The following is a 23,714-nucleotide window of genomic DNA, read 5'->3' as shown; positions in this document are numbered from 1 at the left end:
AAATTCGGTTTCGGTATTTTTGGTTCGGTTCTCGGTATTTTTTTTGCCCAAGGTTAGCAGCCGTGCATCCTCTCCGAGATTAGCTAGTATGGGCGTCAGGGCCTGTTCGGATTGCAAAAAAAATCCATGTTCCTGTATTTTTCCTATAAAATTTCTGTGACCTCAAAGGGCCACTGGATGGCAGGAGCAGCGAGCCAGCGACGACCTGTTTAGGCACGGCATGGCATGGGCCCATTTAAGCACGACCTGTTTACGCACGGGCCCAATAGTCACAATTACCTTAACGTATCGTGTCGTGCCGCCCATGGGCTTCACCTGAGGCCTAAGCACAAGGTGACAGCAGAGTAACTTTTGTTTCACGCATTGTGGTTGCTCTGACGGACCATGGCCCATGGACATGGACTGGTGGACACAGGCGCGAAAAATCAGGCAAAATGCCGAAGCCGACCACCGGACACAGAGGACCCCACACGTCAGTAAGCTCCACTGCCCTGCCCTGGCCTCCAGCCAGCGACAGCGTGCTGGAGCTATGCTATGGCATGCTACGGCTACTCACCTTTTTCTTTCCCATCTCCGATTTCAAAATTCAAAACCCCCTTCCTCAATCGCCTTCTCTCTCTTCTCCACGGGAGGGAGACCTCGAGGCGGTCGCGTGGCGTCTCGGAACCCGGGAGGAATCCACTGAAAAATCCGCGCGTGGGGGACGGATTCTCTACTCTCGGGGCGAGCCGGCGAGGCAAGCATCCGAAGCACCATCCCTTGTTTGTTTCCCCCATCCTCCTCCAGGCTCCACGGCTGCACATTCCGCTCGGCACTGGCCGATCTCCTTCTTTATTTATTGGCTAGAGCGCCACTGCCGCTACTGCTAGTGCCAGTTGCTCGCTGCCTCAGTATTCTGAACGCCGGCGGCCACCGCGGCCGTGGCTGCGGTCTTTGGAGTAGCTAGGTAGGTTGAGCTGATTCGGGGCGCTTTGTGGGCATAACCAGGTTCGTTCTGGTGGAGTGGAATGCCGCAGATTTGAGCTGCTTAGGGTTGGGGTTAGGGGATTTCAGTATCAATTTTTTTTTAATAGCTGTAACTTTGGTCCCTCTCCCGTAAGCCTTCCTTTGCTGCGAGGACGACTGGGGCCCTTCACCGGCGACGCCCCCTTCACTGGGCCCTTCACCGGCGACGACCACCATCCTGGTATGCCGCCCCTTCTCTTCCCTTCCATCTGTGCGGAACGGGGCACCCCCAAACCTCAATGCAGGCTATTTTTACCCGGATCTGACTCAATCGCAGTATCCATGTCCTATTCTTACGCATTCCCTTTTCCTTTGTAGTAGTAGAAAGCATGGGTTTACCTCAACAATTTTATTTATTTATTCTGCTGCCAGAAAAATTTTGGAATCCAGCGATTCACAATGAGATGGTTACTCAAAAGTGCTAAACTTTTTTTTTGAGGAAACTGGAGGGGCTAAGCCCCTACCAAAAGTGCTAAACTTGACTGTTCAGGCCTTCGTAATCTCCTTTTGCTTCATATAAGTGCCGTGTGCAGGGATAGGCGTAGTCAATTTAATCGCTAAGGAATGCAGTGCAACTCTCAGCAGGCTAGAATAACAGAGCTTCATGGGAGCAACTAGAGAAAGGAAGGCTTTTGGGGGTTAAAACTCAAATGGTCTGTCCCGGTATTAACTGTTCCATGCATAGAGTTGCTGCTAAGAGCTCCTTTGGCCGAATACTAAGTTTGATAGATGCTGTACTATGTTGCGTGGGGCTATATACGGAGAGTTTGAGAATGGACATATTTTTTATTTTATTTTTCACAAATCAGTTGACCATATTATTTATTTCAATTTTTCTTGTGGTGACATTGGTTGCTACATATCAGTAACAACTTTCCTCATTTATGTGCAGTGTTGAATGGTGCTTGGAGTGTGGTGATCCTGGGAAAAGATGAAAGAGGAAATCATGTTTGACAACCAAACAAAGCCATGCAGATCGAGGGTTGACTCCAAAAGCAATTCAAGTTCTCTGAAACCTAAGTTTGGATCCTCATGGGGTTCCCAAATTGTCAAAGGGTTTACAGCAGACAAGAAAACCAAGAAGACAGCAGCAGTTGCAAGTAAAAAAACACCTCTTGCAAGTGTTGAAAATGTCAATCAGACCATCCAACAGATTCCGTACCACTCTAGGGTTAAAAGATCCCTCATTGGGGACTTCCCTTGTTCACCTGCTGGTGCTCAAGTCCACCCCCATGTCTTCGATTGCCACAGTATTAGGTCCCCAGCATCCCATGATCTTTTTCTTGAGTTGGATCATCTCAGGGAGCAACTACGTGAGTCGAAAGAAAGGGAATTAGCATTACAGTCAGAGTTGCGGCAATGCAGAGAAAATCCAAAGGTTTCAGAACTTGAGAAGGAGCTTGATTCTATGAGGGATGAAGTTGACAGGCTTGCACGACTGAAGACTTCATTAGAAGCTGAGAAAACAAGCATATCTGAACAATTATCAGCTCTATCTTCTATGGTAGAACATCATGAAGAAAATGTAAGATTAGATGGCCATGGCAACCAGGTACCTAGTGCAAATGGGGACAATACACCTTCAGAAAATTTGGAGTTTGAAGTTGTTGAACTACGCCGGTTAAACAAAGAGCTACAGTTTCAGAAACGAAATCTTACAATTAAGCTCTCTTCAGCTGAATCCAAATTGGCTGGCCTTGAGAAGAATGCAGAGGTACCATTGCTTGAACTTTATTCTTTCTGTTTGTACTTTGTATGGAAAATATTTCAACTAATTTTTCTTTCTGCACTTTAAATACTGTCACCAGAGTGATATAGTTGCAAAGGTTCAAGCTGAGGCATCGTTGCTGAGGCACACAAATGCAAACCTCAGCAAGCAAGTTGAGGGATTGCAAATGAGTCGGCTAACAGAGGTTGAGGAGCTTGCTTATCTTCGTTGGATCAATTCATGTTTACGCCATGAGCTCTGTAACTCAGATCAAGTAGCTAGAGCAATGACGGATATAGATTGCAATGGTGTCATGGCTTTTAATGAGGATGATGGTGGTGAAGGTGATGCAAAAAATGCTGAGGACAGTTCTGATATAAAATTCAGCATTGCAGAACGCATCAAGCAGTGGTCCCAGAATGATAAGAGTTGTCAAGCATCTAAAAAGGAAGCCCTTGATAGGGCATGGATTGAAGCTGCAGAAGCACGAAGCCCAACACGTAGGCACTCACTTGGTGGACCAAAGGGATGTGCACAAGACTTCAACATCATTAAAAGAAGGCAATCTGATACCTTTATCAGCCTTCCGGATGCAACAGATGAGTCATTTGCCTGTAATAAGGATCCTACAATCAGGGAGAAGCGTGACCTTCTTGTGGACAAGTATGATTTTGGTCGATCTGAAAGTTCAAGATTTGTTCTCAGCAAGCCAGAAGTATGCAAATCACAGTGTCTGGATGTTGAAAAGCGTGTGTTGCGCATCCCTAATCCTCCACCAAGACCTTCTGTTTCTGTGTCAAATTCTGGTCCATCAAATGGATCGACTGTAAATCCACCACGACCACCGCCGCCGCCACCTCCTCCAAAGTTTTCCTCAAAAAGTACTGGGGTCATGAAGAGGGCACCTCAGGTCGCAGAGCTCTACCATTCACTTATGAGAAGGGACTCCAAAAAGGATACTTCCAGTGGTGGAATCTGTGAAGCAGCTAACTCTGCGAATGTGCGGAGTAGCATGATTGGTGAAATCGAGAATCGCTCATCCCATTTGCAAGCTGTAAGTAGTGAAACTCAGTCTAGCTTATTGAAAATATGGTGATCATACAAATAGCTCTGATGGGCTGGTTCTGGCACTAACTGTGTGCTTTAACTTTTTATTTAATTTGCAGATCAAGGCGGATGTTGAGACTCAAGGTGAATTTGTGAAATCATTGATTAAGGAGGTGACTAGTGCAGCCTACAAAGATATCGAAGATGTGGTTGCATTTGTGAAGTGGCTAGATGATGAACTTGGCTTCCTAGTATGTTTATTACAATCCGACTGATTTCTGAGTAATCATTTTCAATTGGAGCTGCCACTTAAATTATTCTTTTAACTTAATTGCGCTACACTCAGGTGGATGAGAGAGCAGTGTTGAAGCATTTTGATTGGCCTGAGAGGAAGGCAGACACTCTACGAGAGTCAGCTTTTGGCTACCAGGACCTGAAGAAGCTGGAATCGGAAGTTTCAAACTATAAAGATGATCCACGCCTACCCTGTGAAATCGCACTGAAGAAAATGGTTACACTATCTGAAAAGTATGTCCGAGTTTACCGAAATATAATGAATATGCATGTACCTAATAATTATTACCCATAAAGTTGCACAAAGTACTGAAAATTTGATTGGCATTCTTAATTCAGGACCGAGAGAGGTGTCTACAACCTTCTAAGGACAAGAGAGGCTATGATGAGGCAGTGTAAGGAGTTTAATATTCCAACTGACTGGATGCTTGATAACAATCTTATTAGCAAGGTAAATATTATGTGTCGACTGCCCCTTTTCTGGTTTAAATAAATTATGAGTTTGCACTTCCATTAGGCAAGAAAGCTGCAGATGGCCTTGCAGTATTACACTACTTTACTGGAGTAAGCAAAGCTTGTGTCTATTACTTCTTTAATTAGTGATTAGTTTCCCATTGCTGTCATATATATCTTTCAGTAGTTAGAGTGCTTAGTATGATGACCACTAAAAGGTCCTATTCCTTGAGAATACTGAATACATTATTTTTGTGCATTGTTGCTTAAGGAATGTTAGCGCCTTAGCGGCCTCTCCAGGAATCCGTTTTTGTTTCCTTGTCAGCAGTTGCAGATTTTGTTGCTGTCATGAAAACCTATATAACAGCATCGTCTTGTAAAAGACCTGCTTTATATTGTTGGATTGCTCCCTTATGTTTTTTTCCTTCTTGACTGCAGATAAAGTTTGCTTCTGTGAAATTAGCGAAGATGTACATGAAAAGGGTTGCAATGGAGCTTCAATACATGGGCCCTCTGAACAAGGATCCAGCTCTGGAGTACATGCTGCTTCAGGCTGTGAGATTTGCCTTCAGGATGCATCAGGTAACACATTATAGCAGTAACTTAAGACGAGGCAAACTCTCACGCACGTTGCACATACCTTGCTGCCAACAATATCTTATCGCACGCACAAGCATTTCACATGTCCTTATTTCCAGTTCCATATGTGATTAAACAGATCTTTTTCCTCTGACGCTTATCACAGGAACCTATTGTCTCATTAAGTTCGCATGCTCTCCAGTTTTTAAATCTGCAAGTGTTCTAAAAACCCAGCTCATTTTTGCAGTTTGCTGGAGGTTTTGACGCGGAGACCATGGATGCATTTGAAGAGCTGAGGAACCTTGTTCACGTCAGAAATAGCACCCAATAGATGCGGCACCGCAATGTAGTACTGAAGAAGAGGATTAGTTTCAGGCTTACCATCTCAGTAAGCATAACAGAAACGGTTTTTGGTTGTGTGATGTTTGCATGTGTGGTGTGTTTGTGATGTGTAAGATATGTATGCTCTCCAACAGTCTAACACGTGTGGTGGGCTGAAGGGACCCGCCGGCTTTCAGTAACTTGCTGTTGCTGTGAAATAGAAAATTCACTGGGACATGCTTTTGTTTTGTGTCTGGTGAGCACCGAGTAGCGGTGGTTCTTTTGAATTGAGTCAATGCACGATCATGATCCACAATCACAAGTACTGTTAAAAGTCAAATCTGGACGCGATTGCAATAATCTGGGCGCCGCCGCTGTCTCCGTCAAAGGTACCAAAGGAGTGCAACCAGTGCTAACATTCGACATACGTTTCTTTCTTGTAAAAAGAAGCAAGATATGTTGTATTGTCCAATACTCTATCCATTCGGGTATGTTTGTTTGATTTATAGTTTTTAGCCTTTTTGTCTTTCTGACTTTTGGTTTCTGACTATTGTCTTCTTGTTATTGATTTTTAATATATTTTTAGCTTCTCAGAACACTGAAAGCAACAAAAGCTCATTTGAACGTGTTTTCTAGCTTTTAGTTTTTTTTTTATCAGAAGACAGTTTTCTAGCTTTTTAAAAACCAGCTCGTTACGCTAGGCTGAAGCGAATAAAAAAACTAAAATAAACAATACTTGAAATGGTTTTGATAGTTGATAGGAGGAAGATTCAGATCTGGTTTTAAACTATGAGGCAACTGCAGTTCGTAGGGGTAAAAGAGACTTTTTTACGATTGGCCAACGGGGATACCACGAGCCCATTTGGCCTGCTCCACAAAACTAATTAGAAAAAGTCTGATTTACCTCATTTAACTATCGTGACCGTCCTATTTTGCTCGCTAAACTATAAAATTAGTTTTTTATCCTCCTTCAACTTTTAAAACCGTTTTTTTTCATCTTAGGCACTTTTGGTGGTGGCTTTTGCTATTGTAGCGTCACGTCAGAGGGGGTATATCGGACTAAGTTGAAAATTTGGTGAGGTAAATGGACTAGAAATATTTTAAAAAGTCCAAAAATTCATAATAATAATTAAAAAAAAAACTATACAAGTATTGTTACATGTGAAAATAATGCAATTAGAAAGCTCAAAATCTAGTTTAATCTTAGAAAATTCATATAGAATTTGTTTTACCTCAGAAAATTACGAAACTAGTTTTATTTTTTTTCTAAAATCATGCTCTATTTTATGATGCCTAGCTTGAAATTGTTTGAATATTTATGGACTCATTTTGGTTCTTATTTGCTAGTAGAAACTCTCATTATCTATTATAATCAGTCGATGTTCGTCATCTATTATAATCAATCTATATTGATTGTTCAGACTATGTAGAATAGGGATACAACGGGGCGGGTTAGGGTGGGGTGGAGCGCCCGCATGCTCGAACCTGAAATCCGAAAACTCAAACACGACCTGGCCTCGAACTACCTTTCGGCTGTAAACACTCACCCTCACCTGAACCCACTAGGACCTGAAAATTCCTCATGTAAAAGTGGACCCGAAAATGGTCGATTGCTTTATTTTTCTCATGTAAAAATTTAGATAAATTTTTCAAAATTTATTTTTATGATTTTATTTTTTAAAATATTTCTAGTCTGATTTAGCTTGTGAACTTTCGACTTAGTCTGATTTATCAAATCAAAACTATCTAAAGTGCAAAAAAATTTAAAATTTAAAAGGGTAAAAAACTCTTTTTATAGTTTAGGAAGTAATTAGCCTGTTCGTTCGTTAGTTTCAGCCAAGGCTTATCAGCTATGATATAATATTTTTCTCTCACAACGAACCAGCACCAGCCGGACTTATTAACTTAGAAACAACCCAGCGAACTGGCTGAATATCGTGACAGTTGAAGCAAGAAAATTAGATTTTTTCCAAATTAGTTTTGGTGGTGGACGTGGGCTGTCACAAATTACGTTGCAGGCTCAAGGGACATGCCAGCCCGCGTTTGACCATTAGGACAAGATGCAAGAAGGTCCTTGCCCTCGCCCGCAATCCTTCCACTGTCCGCCGCGACTCCCACCTCCCTCTCCCTCTCCCTCTCCCTCTCCCTCGGCCGCATCGCGAGTTCGCCACTGTGCGGGAGCGACGCCGCCGGCCACCAGCCACCGGCCCCGCCGGCAGCTCGTCACCATCTCCGCATCTCCGCTTCCTTATCCGCCTCCCCTCGGGTCCTACTCCTCCTGACGGCCGGTGGCTTCCGCCAGGTGCCACGCCACCTCCCCCGCCACCAAACCGTAAGAGGGGCTGTCGAGTCCAGCGCCCGCTCGCCCGCCCCGCCGGCTTACTCCCGCACGCGCCGCCTAGGTATGTATGTGCTCCGGCTAACCCCGTCGGTGTTGATCCATGTTCTCTGTGCAGATATTGCGATGCCTAAAATCTGTTCTACATGTAACATAGCTTTTGAAGATGAGATTAAAGATTTGTGACATGCTAGTTGTGTATCCCGTGAATACCCCAAGTGCACTAAGTGCCGTGTTTTGGTGCTAGAAGTAGCTGCCCACTTATGAGTTCTATAATAGTTGTTGCAGTGAGCTTCAGATGAAGCGGCCGGCTCTGTCCCTTTCCTGAATTGATATGACCGTGTAGTCTCTCATCTATCTTGCAAGCCAATGTCCAAATTTCCCAGGTAAACCAACAAATGAGAGAAAAACGAATTCAACAAAGGATTTCATATTGTTGCTAGGTTGAGTGCACAAGAACACACGTGGTACAGTTTGTTCACTTGTGGTGTATACATGTAACTAAATGCCACTGCATTGAACAATTTGTGCATAATTTTGTTTAATTAACGAGCAGTCTTGACCGGACTCTAAATCATGCATTTTGCTTACTGAGTTTAATGAGCAAATACTGGTAAGCCAAATATTGTTATCAATGGCTTTATCATTTATGAGCGTGTCAAGTTTCTGACACTTGTGAATAGCTGAGATAATACATTAATACTCATTTGCTTTATAATGCAGGTACATTTCTTTGAAATGTAGTTTATCTGAGACATATTGGGTCTTACAGTTTTGTTTATCCTGTGTATTCAGGTTTGAACCTGCCTTAGAAATATACAAAATGGCTGCAGTTGATGCAACAACCAAGGAGATGGAGGCACTGCATGTTGGACAAAATGATGAAACAAAAGTAAGTAGCTGCAGCAGTTCCTTTGTTTTCCATGACCCATGAAATGAATCACTAGACAGTAGTATTGTTCTGCACAAAGTTGAGTATATTTTCCTTGGCATCTATTTGAGAACTGAAGGAGTATTTCGTTTGCGGAGGTGGCCGTTCTAGTCATGATAACTGGTCATTGTCTTGCATACTCACATGTCAATTTTAGCCTCTTCATTTGTTCCGTGTTTCAATCATGCTTTGTCTGAAGTCACTTGTAAGTAATGGCCAAAATTGTCCTAAAAATGGTCACTAAACTTTTGACTAGATGAGGTGGGTAGATTTTCCAGTTCAGTTTGAAAGTGAAATGATTAGAAGACTTGAACAAGTGATAACAACTTTATTGTATGGATCTTGGATTCTTATATGGCACATTTCTCATGCTTGACCCTTGGTTTTCTGTATTTTTGTTTTCATACCAATTAACATCCATTTTTCTTTTGCAGGATAATTTGATTAAAGACAAAGCTGCAAACAGCAATCATTCTGTTCTTGCAGCTCAGTCCTCACCACCAGAGGATGATGATGATGAAGCACAAGCTGATGGTCCATCTCAAGATGGAGCACCAGGTGACAACTCTACCTTGCCAAAATTTTCCTATAAAAGCTGAAGGCTATTCTGTAATATCTAGCATTTGAGGTGGGGTTAGTCTAACATCTGTCTTTTGAAATGGGTATTCTTCAGGAGCTGTAAAGAAGAAAAAGAAGAAAAACAAATCCAAGTGAGTTCTGCTGTTGAGTTGAACCATACTTTTATTGTTTGTCCTGTTTCATTTCACAAGGATTTTTCATCTCTTCTGTAGAAAGAAGAAGGACCCCCTTCAGCAGACAGATCCTCCATCAATACCTGTTGATGAGCTTTTCCCGTCAGGAGAATTTCCTGAGGGTGAAATCCAACAATATAAGGATGAGTAAGTGCAAGTAGCTGAAGTTCTATTGAATTAAATTATCCTATGTATTGGGGGGAAAAGGATTTTCACCATCTTGTTAAGCACCACCAGTTATGAACTAATATAATGAACTACCAGTAACTCTTACAAATCTATACACTATTGTTATTCAGTAATTTGTGGAGAACAACTAGTGAGGAAAAGAGGGAGCTGGAACGACTGCAAAAGCCAATGTACAACTCTGTTCGACGAGCAGCAGAAGTTCACAGACAGGTTTAAATATACACCCTCTGTAATTTATGTGCAGCACAACTTTTATTCTATTCTATATGTTGGTTGCAATTCTACAACGTATGTATATTCTTATTTGCTAGGTGCGGAAATATATGAGGAGCATCATAAAGCCTGGAATGTTAATGGTTGATCTATGTGAAACATTGGAAAACATGGTCCGGAAACTTATCAAGGAGAATGGACTGCAAGCTGGCATTGCTTTTCCAACTGGATGCTCCTTGAATTGGTATGGCATTCTTTTATAGTGTTTCTGTTAATTTGGTATGCTTAGATGTGTTTCCAACTTTTCATTCGGTTCAAGAATTGATGGAAGAAAAATGCAATTCTTAGGGTTGCAGCTCACTGGACTCCAAATGCGGGTGACAAAACTGTGCTACAATATGATGATGTGATGAAGCTGGATTTTGGAACTCATATAGATGGTCTGTCAATGATTTTGTTTTATTTATTGTCTTTGGTTTGTTGATGTGACTACTTGTGTGGAATTCTCATCAATTAGTCAATATTTTTTTAATTGCAAACACTAACTTGATATATGTTCTAGGGTACATTGTTGATTGTGCATTTACTGTTGCATTCAATCCTATGTTCGATCCATTGCTTCAAGCAACGAGAGATGCCACGAATACAGGGATCAAGGTAATTTCGATGTTTTTCTCTGCACTCTGTAGGCTGCCTTTTCCTGCACTGTTTGATTGTACCGAACTGAGATGTTTTGCTCAAGTGCATCATGTTCATGTGTTCATTAGAATACTGATTTCCACTAGACAAATATTGTATGGATTGGCATCTCTAGCTGCTACTATAAAATTTGCCTGCCTAATTCAATTTCTCCTGTCCTGTTAATGACCATGGTTGTCTGAGATTATTTCTCTGTTGAGCATGCACACATTGAACATCCAAATGATTTGATTATTATGTCATTTCAGGAAGCTGGAATAGATGCACGGCTTGGTGATGTTGGTGCTGCAATCCAAGAAGTTATGGAATCATATGAGGTTGAAATCAATGGGAAAGTTTTCCAGGGTAATGTAAAGTAGTCATACGCAGCTTCTGATTTTCTGCTGTGCGAAAATAACGTATAGTGAAAAACGAATCATAACTCAAACTACTTTGTTGCTTGTGTGACAGTTAAAAGTGTTCGGAACCTCAATGGACATAGCATTGGGCCATATCAAATCCATGCTGGGAAATCAGTTCCAATAGTGAAAGGCGGAGAACAAGCAAAAATGGAGGAGGGGGAGTTTTATGCCATTGAAACTTTTGGATCTACGGGTATGTTAATTATGTAGCTTGAACTCAGAGATAGAAAGATAGGAGTACAATATTATGTCATAACTGTTTTGCAACAAAAAAACACTTACTTAAATATAATATAATGACCCAAACATCAATTTCTTGTCCCTACTTGGACATGTTTTAAGTCCTTGAAGACTTGGCACAGTGCACACTTGATGAGTTTCATGATGTTTGCAGGGAAGGGATTTGTCAGGGAGGACTTGGAATGCAGTCATTACATGAAGAACTTTGATGTTGGACATGTGCCTTTGCGGTTAGCAAAGGCCAAGCAACTACTTGGGACAATCAACAACAACTTTGGAACGCTCGCCTTTTGCCGCCGGTACTTGGATCGCCTTGGTGAGACCAAGTACCTAATGGCTCTGAAAAATCTATGCGATAATGGCATCGTTCAGGTAGGTGTATCTCTCTGTCTCTGCTCCATAACCTAACCTTGTTGCTGACATGTCTATTCACTGTTTTGCTCTGTTGGCAGCCGTACCCTCCCCTTTGCGACGTGAGAGGGAGCTACGTCTCACAGTTTGAGCACACCATCTTACTCCGGCCAACTTGCAAAGAGGTTATTTCCAGAGGCGATGACTACTGATTGCGGCTGAAGCAGTTGGCTCCTTGTACCGGTTGTTTGTGCGAACAGAGTACACCATTTTTGCACAACCTGTGTACCATCTCTCTCTGTCTCTCTTTTTGAAAGGGTGTACCATCTCTTTATGGATGGACCAATGGACTATAGTTTGGTCCTGAGTTTCGAATGTGTTGGGACTTGTTTTCCCACACAAGAGCTGAAATTGGTACCCCGTTGTATTAAAATTTGATATAACTCGATAAAGATCATGTGGACATCATACAATTTTCTGGGAACATGGGCTTTAATGCATTCTTGGGTCTAGCCTGGCATGGTGCTTTTTATCGCATCCTCGTCTGCAAGATCTGGGCGTTACCAAAACGTAATTATTCTTATAACGCACGCATTTCCAGCAAAGGTTAAAGAGGGTGTTCGAGTGATTTCTAGCAAAGGTTTAAATCGTGATTTCCAGCAAAGGTTGTGTTTGAGTGATTTCGCGGGGCATTGCGTTGTGCCCACTGACACAGCATCTCCAAGATTCCAATAATTCTTTAATACTTACTGAAAAAATCGTGGTTTTTTACACCTCGTTCGGCTGATGGTTTCTATATACCATGGCTAATAAGCAGTTCAAGCGAAAACACTACCTCCTGTGAAAAAAAAAACCATCCTACTGAAAAGCCCCTCGTGAGTCAGTGACCTGCGTCGCTCGGCCCTCCCATTCTCCCAATGCCAATGGCACGTCTTTCTGGGTTGCTGCTCCTCGTGGCGCACCGCGTTGCCGGTTTGTAAATAGTACGAAGGACTTGTTTTTTTTAGTGATCCTTAGAGATGTTCAGGGTTTTACATCTCCGTGCGTTCATTTACAATTTATTTAAAAATTATGAATTCACTATACTCGTTTAGTTTCGCTATTAGTCGTTGGAGAGACCCTTCGCTAAATGCTACTATAGCTGTAGATTCCATATTTAAAAACAGCGAAAATGGTTGCAAACTTGTTGCTAACTCTCTTGCAGATTTTATTGCCGCATAAACAAATATATAGGGATTTGGAATTGGAACGGATGTCTCCTGAATTGGTGATCGATTTCCAAATTTACTTAAGTACTAGGTAGCGTGCCCATGCGTTGTTACGGGACAGTAAAACTTTTGTACTAAAAACACAAGGATCGCACGATAAAATAACAATACTGTGAAAATATTAAAGTGACAATTAATCCAAAAAGCAAAATTCGTGAAAATAATATCGTCACGGAGTGCGCGGCGTCGTAGGCTCACCGACTCGGTAAGGGCCGAGCGACAACCTTGTCCATACCTATAACAATCCAAAACTTAATGCATTAACCATGAATTTACGAGTAATCAAGTATGTTTTAGAGAAAGAAGAATCGATGTGGTAAAGATAGAAAGGATAAATAGATCAACAGAACTATCAGAATTGTCATAAATTCTTTAAGGTTTTTCCTAAGCAGCTAGTTCTTAGTTTACTATACAATGTCAAATGATTTGTACATCCACCGGATAGCATTCTGGACACTAATAGACTTCGATCACATTAGAGAAGTTGCCGATGCCAGACCTTAATCTTTGTCCAAGAAAATACAAAAGATATGCCCTATAGCAATCGTCACCTATGTGGCCGGTGTACGGTAGTCACCGATGGTACTTCTCCTTATCCTTGATCGCTCTTGGAGGCTGCAACTTCATGTCACCATTGAAATTGTAACATTCAACATTCAAGAAGAGAAGCACTACTGCAACATTCAAGCGGGGTATCAGCATGTTGCAAAAAATCATTGAATCACAAGAAATCTGATAGAGTAGGGGAAGCTTGCACGGGTCAGACGAGAAGAGAAGCACTGGGCGTGATGGACTGTTATGTGGGCTGAGCATGCCAGAGCTGTAGTTGTTGCTTGCCCGACTGGAGCCACGAAAGGGGAAGCCGCCCCTGTGATGCCGATGGAGAGGGGAAGGTTGAAGTAGCTAGATCAGGGGCTGCACCGCCGCCAGGGGCTGCCGAGCACGCGGGTTTGCCTAGGCTGTTGCCGGGGGCCGCGGAGCTCGATGGCCTAGCCGCACCTTGTCGAGCTAGGGAGGAGGAAAGGGCATACCTTGTCGATCTGCTCTCTCCTCATCCCGCTCGATCTGCTCGCCCCTCATCTCGCTCGAGGCTCCTCCTGCCTGCCGACCAGATCTGAGGGGGCACCGCCGCCGCCGGTGCCGCTGTGGGGTGGCCACGCCATCGCCCCTATACCTTGCCGCGCCTGTCCTGGGAGTCGCCGCAGGTGCCGGTGGCACGGTGGGACAGGCCATACCTAATGGTAGAACGTAGAACCCCGGCGTCTGATGTTGAACCTTCCCAGCCAGTGGAAACATAAACGAAGTTCAGGTCAAAGTCACATGCAAGCATCACATTTTGAGAAAGAGTTCCTTTTCTATTCCGATACGGTGCTGCTTTACTTGCACTGATTGTGATTGGAACATGAGTCCCATCTATCGCTCCTAAGCAGTTCTGCAAGGGAGAGAAGATGTGCTTTTTGTAATTAGTATATATGTAAGAAAAAGGTAAGAATTTTGAAACAGTACATATATTTGTTATATGTACTGGAAAGTAAGGTGCAAAATATGGATTGGTCAATATTTTCCAATGGGTCTCAGATGATGGGGGCTTCACAAAATCAAAAGCTAATGAAGAGATTGCATCAAAGGTTTGAAAGGTCCTTGTGTAGTTTTGGTAATTAAGTGACAACCTAGGTGGACTAATTGTGTTTATGTGAGATACGTAGGTGATTAGTCCACAGGTACATGTGTGTGAGCAACATATGCCATGACGGTGAAAATGGCTTGGAGATGTTGCAAAGCTCACACATGTGATGATGAAGGAGCTTAAATGCACATGAGACATGACATTGAGTCATGTGATCAAGGTGGAGAAGATCAAGACAAGACTTGGCTTGATGGATCGGTTGCAAGCGTGAAGGGCAAGTCGAAGGCTTTGGAGTGATGGACCGCGTGGCGGTGAAGCTTGAGCAAGACTTGGCGCCAATGGATGATGGCAACGGTGAAGAGCAAGTGAAGTCAAGATCGATGAACCAATATGATCATGTGATGATATGAAGTGGATCATATCATTGTTGATCGTGTTGGTGCATGTGTTGCATCGATATTGGAGGAGATGGAATGGAATGCGCAAGGCAAAGGTATAACCTAGGGCATTTCATTTCACCGGTCATAGGTGTGTAGAGAAGTTTATGACCGGGTTTAGGATAGATGGCCGTACTATCAAAAGGAGCAAACTTATTTGCATATCGGTCATCTAAGTGTCACTCGAGTGATCTAACTTTGCATCGTCGCTAGGATTGAGTGGCGTGACAAGTTGAGTGGCTAACCCTTTGGGAAATGATTGTGAAAAGCTAACACACATACACATGGTGGTGAACACTTGGTGGTGTTGGCACATTTACAAAGGAGATGAAGTTGGAGTTGATGTGGATCAACTCGGTGAAGAAACGAAGATGAGAAAGGTCCCACAGAATGGACCGAACTCTGGTCATGCAGTGACCGGACGCTGAGGCTCAGCGTCCGGTCAGTAGTGGCAGTCAGCGTGCAGTGTCGGTCAGTCGATCGGACGCTGGCTCTGAAAGTGACCGGACACTGAAGGCTGCGTCCGATCCTATTGTCGGGAGAAGCAGTGTCATAGGAGAGTGACCGTACGCTGACGTTGGAAGTGACTGGACGCTGGCAGGGTGCCTCCGGTCAGGCTGATGTACGATGACGCAGAAGCTGGAGAGTGACCGGACGCTGACGCTGGAAGTGACCGGACGCTGGCAGGGTGCATCCGGTCAGGCTGACGTACGGTGATGCAGAAGCTGGAGAGTGACCGGACGCTGGGCTGCGTCCGATCACGTGCGATCGGACACGTCCGGTCAAGGTTGGTACCTTACTGTAAATGACCGAACGCTGAGGGTCCAGCGTCAGGTCAGTTGAAGCTGCTGCGTCCGGTCAGAAGAAGACCATTGAGATTGGAAGAATGCCGTTGAACGCAGGTGACACGTGGCTATCATCAGGTGATCGGACGCTAAGGTCCAGCGTCCGGTCGGCCCGAAAAACGCCCAGTGAAGGGGTAACGGCTAGTTTAGCCCTTGGGGCTATAAATAGAAGTGGCCCTCAGCCATGGCTAGTGTTGAGCACCTAAGGGGACTTAGTGTCCATGCTTGTGAGTGCTTCGGAGCCCTCCATCACACATACACTTGATAGTGATCATTCGATTGTGTGAGTGAGTGATTCTAGTGCGATTGCATCGTGAGGTTGTATCGAGTGGCACTAGGTGATCAAGTTGCAAGCCGGTGGTGCTTGTTACTCTTGGAGGTTGCCACCTCCTAGACGGCTTGGTGGTGGTCTTCGTCGAAGCCCGCAAGAAGCTTGTGCGGCGCTCCAGAGAAATGCTTGTGAGGGGCATTGTGCTCGCCCCGTGGGAGCCGTGAAGAGCAACTCTAGTAAAGCATGTCATTGAGCTACCCTCACTCAAGGGATAGGTTCTTGCGGCGCCCGACGTGCGGGCTTAGCGGGTGATGCTAATTAGCCGCCGAACCACCAAGTGAGCGGTCGACACAACGGGGACTAGCATGTTGGCAAACACGTGAACCTCGGGAGAAAAATCATCGTGTCAACCTTGTTCTTCCCATTGGTTTGTATCCCCATTACACAAGCTTGCAATTACTTTTTATACATATTAAGCTTGTGTAGTTGCTCTTGTAATTAGATAGCTTGTGTAGCTTGCTAATTACCTTCTTGCTTGTGTAGCATAGAAGTAGCTCCCTTGCGTGGCTAATTTTATTTTAGTAACCTTGTTAGTCACATTGCTTAGTTTGTGTAGCTAAGTATTTGCGCTCTCTAATTAGACATTGGTTGCCTTGTTATTGAGCATTGCTAGTGAACTTAGTTAGCTTTGTGCTTGGTTGCCTTGTTATTGAGCATTGCTAGTGAGCTTAGTTAGCTTTGTGCTTTTGCTTACTAGCATGTATAAGAGCTCCCTTGTTGCTTAAAGTACTAGTGGCATAGGTTTGTGTGACCTTGCTCCTAGAATTGTTTAGGAGAGCTCTAGCTAGCCCGGCATCTTAGTTGCATAATTAGTATCTTTGCAAGGTGCTAGTGAACATATATAAAGGGGTGTAGTCTTGGCTAGACCGATTGTTTTAATTCCGCATTTATATCGGTTAGCCGATGCGATTATTTTTAGAAAAGACTATTCACCCCCCTCTAGTCCGCCATCTCGACCCTTCAAGTGGTATCAGAGACATGTCTCTCTTTTGTGGTCTTCACCGACCCGAGAGGATGGCGAACTTTGGGCTAGAGGTTGTTTGTGACACACATTTTTGATGGCACAAACTATGCACGGTGGAAACATCATATGCTTGATCATTTCCGTGAATTGGGTCCTAAGGCATGGTGGATCATTGTTGTTGGTTTTTCTCGTGATGCTTTGGATAAGGACAACCTAACCCAAGCACAAGAGGATTGCTTACAACTTGATCATCGTGCTCTTTATTATCTAACGTGTGCTTTACATGATGATGTTTTTAGACGTGTGTGGGACTTGGAGAACGCTCATGATATGTGGCTAGCACTCCAAGCCTTCTACGGTGATTCCTCCACATGGGATGATGGTAAATTCAAGAAGGAGGATGAGCCTAAGAAGGAGGCGCATGAGTGTGTCGAGCATGACCACAATTTGGTGATTGTGGAAGATTGCACCACCTCATGGTCAAGTGATGATAATAATCGATCTACTACAAGTTCACTTGACAAGGTTGATGATGATGCCACAAGTGTTGCAAGTGATGATGCTACCCCATGCACACTTGATGGTGATGATGGTTCATGCTCAAGCCATGATGAAGATGCTACTACATGCTCTCCAACTACACCACATTGTCTTATGTCACAAGGTGACACCAAGGTATCAAATGATGATGTGGTTGATCATGTTGATTCATATGATGAGCTTGTTAGTAGACTTGCTAGCATGACCATGTCTTTAGAAAATGAGAGAGCTAAAACATTGAAATTAGAAAATGAAAACTCATTTCTAAAGAACTCTTGTGAAGAACATAAGAAACTACTTAATGCTTATAAATCTTCACATGATGAGCTAAAATTGAATCATGAGACACTACTTGCATCTCATGATGATTTATTAGAAAAGCATGCTTCTCTCATTAAAATGTTTACAAAGAAACTTAAAAATGATGAGAGCTCATCACATGGGTCAATTGATCAATCACATATTATTACTAACCCTTGTGATGTAGGCAAGAAGCATGTATCCACCTCTTGTGATGATTTACTAGAAATGACATGCTCTTCACATATAGATGCTTGTTCTACTTCTATATCTTGTGAGACTAACCTTTTGAAGGAGAACAATGAGCTCAATGAACAAGTGAAGAAATTGAGCAACAAATTAGAGAGGTGCTACAACTCAAAAGTCACCTTTGAGCATATGTTGAAGACTCAAAGAAGCTTTGGTGACAAGAGTGGAGTCGGCTTCAAGACTAGCAAAGTCAATCATCAAGAAAGCCGCAATGACATAAGTGGCATTGGCTTCAACAAGAGCAAGATCAAGGGCAAAAGATGGGGCAAGAGAAGATATGTAAGAGAGATGAAGAAGCAAGAACAAGAGAAGCTCTCTTATTTCATGTGCTTCAAGTGCCATGAAGTGGGACATCTTGCAAATGGTTGCCCCAATAAAGAAAAGCTCAAGTTGAAGAAAGAAGAAGAGAGGCTAAGGCATGTTAAGTGCTTCAAGTGCCGCACTTGAGGTCACCTCACCTCAATGTGCCCAACCAAGCAATTGGTGAAGCAACAAGTGAAGCCTCAACCAAAGCCACAAGTTGAGCAAGAAAAGACACCCCAAGTTCAAATCAAGATCAACCATGAAGATGGTGGTGACTTGATGATGATGAAGAAGAAAACAAGAAGGGGTGGAAAGGCAAGGCATCCAATGCAAACTCAAGATGCCAAGATGATGAGCAAGAATAAAGATGAGAAGAAAGATTATGCTCACATCAAGTGCTTCAAGTGTGGAAATATGGGACACTTTGCCTCTAAGTGTCCTACCAAGCTTAAGAAGAAGGCTCAAGCAATCTATGAGAGGCAAGGCAATGAGAAGCACCACATGAGCAAGGAAGAAAAGGCTCAAGCAAAGAGAAAGTGCTACTCATGCCGAGAAAGGGGACACATGGCACATTCATGTCCCCTAGGTGATATTTCTAAGCCTATTTCAATTAATGATCATGATGTGCTTAGAAAGGATGGTAATGGTACCTCTATGGTTGCTATTGCAAAACATCCCGCTATTCATACTAAGGCTATGCCTAAGTATGTTGCACCTAACTTGAGAGGACCCAAAATTGTTTGGGTACCATCAAAAGGTGGATGAATGTGTGTAGGTACCATTGGCATTGGAGGCTTGATTTAATTGTTTTTATATTGACCATCATATGTTGAATCAAGCATTGAAGCTTAGTGCATATCCAACCCAATGCTAAGTGAAAATTGAGTGAAGTCCAAGTGCTACAACATACAAGTGTCATATTCAAGTTGTGGTGATTTATTGGATTATTTGATGGCTTGCAAATATTTGAGTTGAAAGCTTGCTAATTGGATGATCATGAGCTAACCAAGGTATATCTCTTGTTGATCATTTCATTTCGATGCATATGAGTTGATTGAATTGGATAAATATGCAAAGTTGCTTGCTATAAGATGTTTGAATGGATAAATTGATTAGTAATCAAGTTTGGATTGATTTGTGTTGGATAGATTCATGAGATGACATTTAGTGAGTGGTTTGAATGGATATATGTCTTATGAAAGTATACAAACAAGTGAGTATCAAGAATGGTTCTTGGAGAGAGGTCACTTCTCCCTAGTGTAGGGGCTTGCCGCCTATGAATAGGTAAACCAAGTGTGGTACTTGGAAGGCTAACATGGAAGTGGTGATTTGAGGGACATTTAAGATGCTTAGTTGAAGCAATAAAAAAGGATTGATCAAGAAAAGCAAGCAACACCCAAAAAGAGCTAGTTATTTCAAGTGGTATTCCAAATAGTTCTCTCATGCAAGCAAGAATCAAAAGATGAAGCAAGTCAACCACAACAAGAAAGTGCACTTGATCATAAGAGGTATTCATGTCATATGGGTGAAGAATGAAATTCAAATTGGTATCTATTGGTCTTCACCAAGCTTCAAATTAGACTTCACATTGCTATTGGAGTAATGAATTGGAATCTATGTGACTATCCTCTACTCCAATATAGCAAAGGTATTATTGTAATGTGCATGATCATTTCATCCCTTACTAGTATGCAGTTAGTGCATATAGTACATGCTTCATAGGATCATGCATAACAAATAAAATGTTTCAATTCATAGCCTACTATTATTGCTTGAATGATTATTTGATCTAGTGGTTAGTATGTGAATTTGTTCATGAGCTAGTAAACCCAAGTACTTGATTTAAATTTGGATTGCTAAACAAGTAACAAGTACAACATTGACAAGATAACCCTTAAAAGAGGTGTGAAGAAGCTTGTCATTGGTTCAAACCGGACTTGAAAGCTTAAGCAAATCAATTTAGATCAAGTCACCATAAAAGTTCATAATAATGATAAGAGTACAAGCATAAGACAACAATGCAAATGGATATCTAGTTTGTATGTTTCAAGTGGTATCTAGACTCAAGTATTCATCAAGAATTCCTAAGTAATGTCTAGATCAACCTACAAGTGATATCCTATAAGTGGTACTCATTAAAATAGCAAATGTTCAAGAAAATGATCAAAATTTGATGAATCCAACAAGTGGTTCCAAAATAGAAAATTATTTCAAATGGTATCACATCTACATATAGTATCAATTATACAAGTGATATCTATCATGCAAGACGATGGTTCCACAAGTGATCCTCAACTTTAAGTGATCATCAAATAAAGAATGCATCCCTCACCTACAAGAGCTCAAGTATATAAAAAGGATGACCCATGTATAGAATAATAAGATACAAGTAGTACAAGTTACAAGTTATAAATGGTATCTACAAGTAGTGTCATTCCAACAATCAAGTAATGTCCATCAAAAAGGCAAGATTCAAGTCTCAACCATCTACCCTAAAGTACATACCTTTGCATCAATAAGAAGCATACCTTTTATAGAAATTGATGACAAAGGGGGAGAAATTGTACAAAGATATGAAAGACATGGGGGAGAGATTGTACAAACATAAGTACAAAGGGAAGAGATAGGACATGGACATGAACAAAGAGGGAAGCAACATTGGAGTTTGGACAAGAGAAGCACACAAGTAGGGGGAGCAAGCTCATGAACTTTGATTGATTGCATTTGATATGTGCATATTCATGTGCTTGCTTGCATTGCATAAGTTCTTAAATTCAATATGCATGCTTGTGTGTTGTATGCTAGTTATAGAACTTGAATGATGATTTGATAACTAGCATGCTTAGGATGATAGCTAGACACTTGTTATGCTTTCAAATAATGCTAGTATCTTATTTTTAATGTTGATCTCATGAGTTATCTAGTGTTTCTATTTCCAAGTGTCATCTAGCTAACCATGGTGCTAAGGATGAACTTAAAGGTGCAACTACGATTGGTATCACACTTCAAAGGTTTATTCTATACACCTTAGCATCTTTTGGTAGTAATTACTCTCCCACAATTTCAATCTATGTATATATGCAAGCTTAAAATCAAACACTCTAGCACATATGTAGGGGGAGCTAATACTACCATTTTGGGTTTGTGATACTTGCCCAAAATCATTTACACATGGTAAAATTGCTTGGGCAAGCAACATGAATCCAAAAGAGCTTAATTTATATATCTTTGTAGAGTTGTCATCAATTACCAAAAAGGGGGAGATTGAAAGGTCCTTGTGTAGTTTTGGTAATTGAGTGACAACCTAGGTGGACTAATTGTGTTTATGTGAGATACACAGGTGATTAGTCCACAGGTACATGTGTGTGAGCAACATATGCCATGAAGGTGAAAATGGCTTGGAGATGTTGCAAAGCTCACACATGTGATGATGAAGGAGCTTAAATGCACATGAGACATGACATTGAGTAATGTGATCAAGGTGGAGAAGATCAAGACAAGACTTGGCTTGATGGACCGGTTGCAAGCGTGAAGGGCAAGTCGAAGGCTTTGGAGTGATGGACCGCGTGGCGGTGAAGCTTGAGCAAGACTTGGCGCCGATGGACGATGGCAACGGTGAAGAACAAGTGAAGTCAAGATCGATGAACCAATATGATCACGTGATGGTATGAAGTGGATGATATCATTGTTGATCGTGTTAGTGCATGTGTTGCATCAACATTGGAGGAGGTGGAATGGAATGCGCAAGGCAAAGGTATAACCTAGGGCATTTCATTTCATCGGTCATAGGTGTGTAGAGAAGTTTATGACCGGGTTTAGGATAGATGGCCGTACTATCAAGAGGAGCAAACTTGTTTGCATATCGGTCATCTAAGTGCCACTCGAGTGATCTAACTTTGCATCGTCGCTAGGATTGAGTGGCGTGACAAGTTGAGTGGCTAACCCTTTGGGAAATGATTGTGAAAAGCTAACACATATACACATGGTGGTGAACACTTGGTGGTGTTGGCACATTTACAAAGGAGATGAAGTTGGAGTTGATGTGGATCAACTCGGTGAAGAAACAGAGATGAGAAAGGTCCCACAGAATGGATCGGACTCTGGTCATGCAGTGACCGGACGCTGAGGCTCAGCGTCCGGTCAGTAGTGGCAGTCAGCGTGCAGCGTCGGTCAGTCGACCGGACGCTAGCTCTGAAAGTGACCGAACGCTGAAGGCTATGTCCGGTCCTATTGTTGGGAGAAGCAGTGTCACTAGAGAGTGACCGGACGCTGACGCTGAAAGTGACCAGACGCTGGCAGGGTGCATCCGGTCAGGCTGACGTACGGTGATGCAGAAGCTAGAGAGTGACCAAACGCTGGGCTATGTCCGATCACATGCGATCGGACATGTCCGGTCAAGGTCGGTACCTTACTGTAAATGACCGGACGCTAAGGGTCTAGCATCTGGTCAGTTGAAGCTGTTGCGTTCGGTCAGAAGAAGACCGTTGAGATTGGAAGAATGCCGTTGAACGTAGGTGACACGTGGCTGTCATCGGGCGACCGGACGATGAGGTCCAGCGTCCGGTCAACACGACTGGAGCGTCCGGTCGGCTCGAAAAACGCATAGTGAAGGGGTAATGGCTAGTTTAGCCCTTGGGGCTATAAATAGAAGTGGCCCTCAGCCATGGCTGGTGTTGAGCACCTAAGGGGACTTAGTGTCCATGCTTATGAGTGCTTGGGAGCCCTGCATCACACATACACTTGATAGTGATCATTCGATTGTGTGAGTGAGTGATTCTAGTGCGATTGCATCATAAGGTTGCATCGAGTGGCACTAGGTGATCGAGTTGCAAGCCGGTGGTGCTTGTTACTCTTGGAGGTTGCCACCTCCTAGATGGCTTGGTGGTGGTCTCCGTTGAAGCCTGCAAGAAGCTTGTGCGGTGCTTCGGAGAAGTGCTTGTGAGGGGCATTGTGCTCGCCCCGCGGGAGCCGCGAAGAGCAACTCTAGTAAAGCGTGTCATTGAGCTACCCTCACTCAAGGGGTAGGTTCTTGCGGTGCCCGATATGCGGGCTTAGCGGGTGATGCTAATTAGCCGCCGAACCACCAAGTGAGCGGTCGACACAACGGGGACTAGCGTGTTGGCAAACACATAAACCTTGGGAGAAAAATCATCGTGTCAACCTTGTTCTTCCCGTTGGTTTGCATCCCCATTACACAAGCTTGCAATTACTTTTATACATATTAAGCTTATGTAGTTGCTCTTGTAATTAGATAGCTTGTGTAACTTGCTAATTACCTTCTTGCTTGTGTAGCATAGAAGTAGCTCTCTTACGTGGCTAATTTGGTTTT

The 23,714-nt window shown here is 42.9% G+C and overlaps 2 protein-coding genes across 3 annotated transcripts; both read left to right on the top strand.

Moving 5' to 3' along the window:
• The first annotated feature begins 610 nt into the window (after positions 1-610).
• LOC136501745 (protein CHUP1, chloroplastic-like) lies at positions 611-5,630 on the top strand. Of its 2 annotated transcripts, none has more exons than XM_066497279.1 (8): positions 611-736; positions 1,898-2,719; positions 2,814-3,767; positions 3,880-4,011; positions 4,107-4,288; positions 4,394-4,505; positions 4,946-5,089; positions 5,334-5,630. In XM_066497279.1, exons 2-8 carry the CDS (start codon positions 1,937-1,939, stop codon positions 5,415-5,417), a joined length of 2,391 nt encoding a protein of 796 aa, XP_066353376.1. In that variant the 5' UTR covers positions 611-736; positions 1,898-1,936; the 3' UTR covers positions 5,418-5,630. The 2 variants fall into 2 exon arrangements, with proteins under 2 accessions (XP_066353376.1, XP_066353375.1); XM_066497278.1 differs by having other exon boundaries at positions 614-1,186.
• A 1,850-nt stretch (positions 5,631-7,480) lies between these two features.
• On the top strand, positions 7,481-11,994 carry LOC136501001 (methionine aminopeptidase 2B-like). Its single transcript, XM_066496489.1, has 14 exons — positions 7,481-7,809; positions 8,025-8,131; positions 8,541-8,637; positions 9,111-9,234; positions 9,350-9,386; positions 9,468-9,575; positions 9,728-9,827; positions 9,929-10,074; positions 10,179-10,270; positions 10,393-10,487; positions 10,778-10,874; positions 10,980-11,123; positions 11,325-11,542; positions 11,623-11,994. Exons 2-14 carry the CDS (start codon positions 8,115-8,117, stop codon positions 11,731-11,733), a joined length of 1,386 nt encoding a protein of 461 aa, XP_066352586.1. The 5' UTR covers positions 7,481-7,809; positions 8,025-8,114; the 3' UTR covers positions 11,734-11,994.
• Positions 11,995-23,714: the final 11,720 nt, after the last annotated feature.

The sequence above is a fragment of the Miscanthus floridulus genome, chromosome 13 (assembly GCF_019320115.1).
Source record: "Miscanthus floridulus cultivar M001 chromosome 13, ASM1932011v1, whole genome shotgun sequence".
NCBI classification, from domain to species: Eukaryota; Viridiplantae; Streptophyta; class Magnoliopsida; order Poales; family Poaceae; genus Miscanthus; species Miscanthus floridulus.
This window is presented reverse-complemented; position numbering and strand designations above follow the sequence as displayed.

Excerpts from the sequence above, each read along its gene's own strand:
- LOC136501745 (XM_066497279.1), top strand. The coding sequence starts at position 1,937 with ATGAAAGAGGAAATCATGTTTGACAACCAAACAAAGCCATGCAGATCG. Across the intron at positions 4,012-4,106 it reads ATGATGAACTTGGCTTCCTA|GTGGATGAGAGAGCAGTGTT; the intron begins GTATGTTTATTA and ends CGCTACACTCAG. Across the intron at positions 4,506-4,945 it reads ATAACAATCTTATTAGCAAG|ATAAAGTTTGCTTCTGTGAA; the intron begins GTAAATATTATG and ends TCTTGACTGCAG.
- LOC136501001 (XM_066496489.1), top strand. Across the intron at positions 10,488-10,777 it reads CCACGAATACAGGGATCAAG|GAAGCTGGAATAGATGCACG; the intron begins GTAATTTCGATG and ends ATGTCATTTCAG. Across the intron at positions 11,543-11,622 it reads GCGATAATGGCATCGTTCAG|CCGTACCCTCCCCTTTGCGA; the intron begins GTAGGTGTATCT and ends CTCTGTTGGCAG.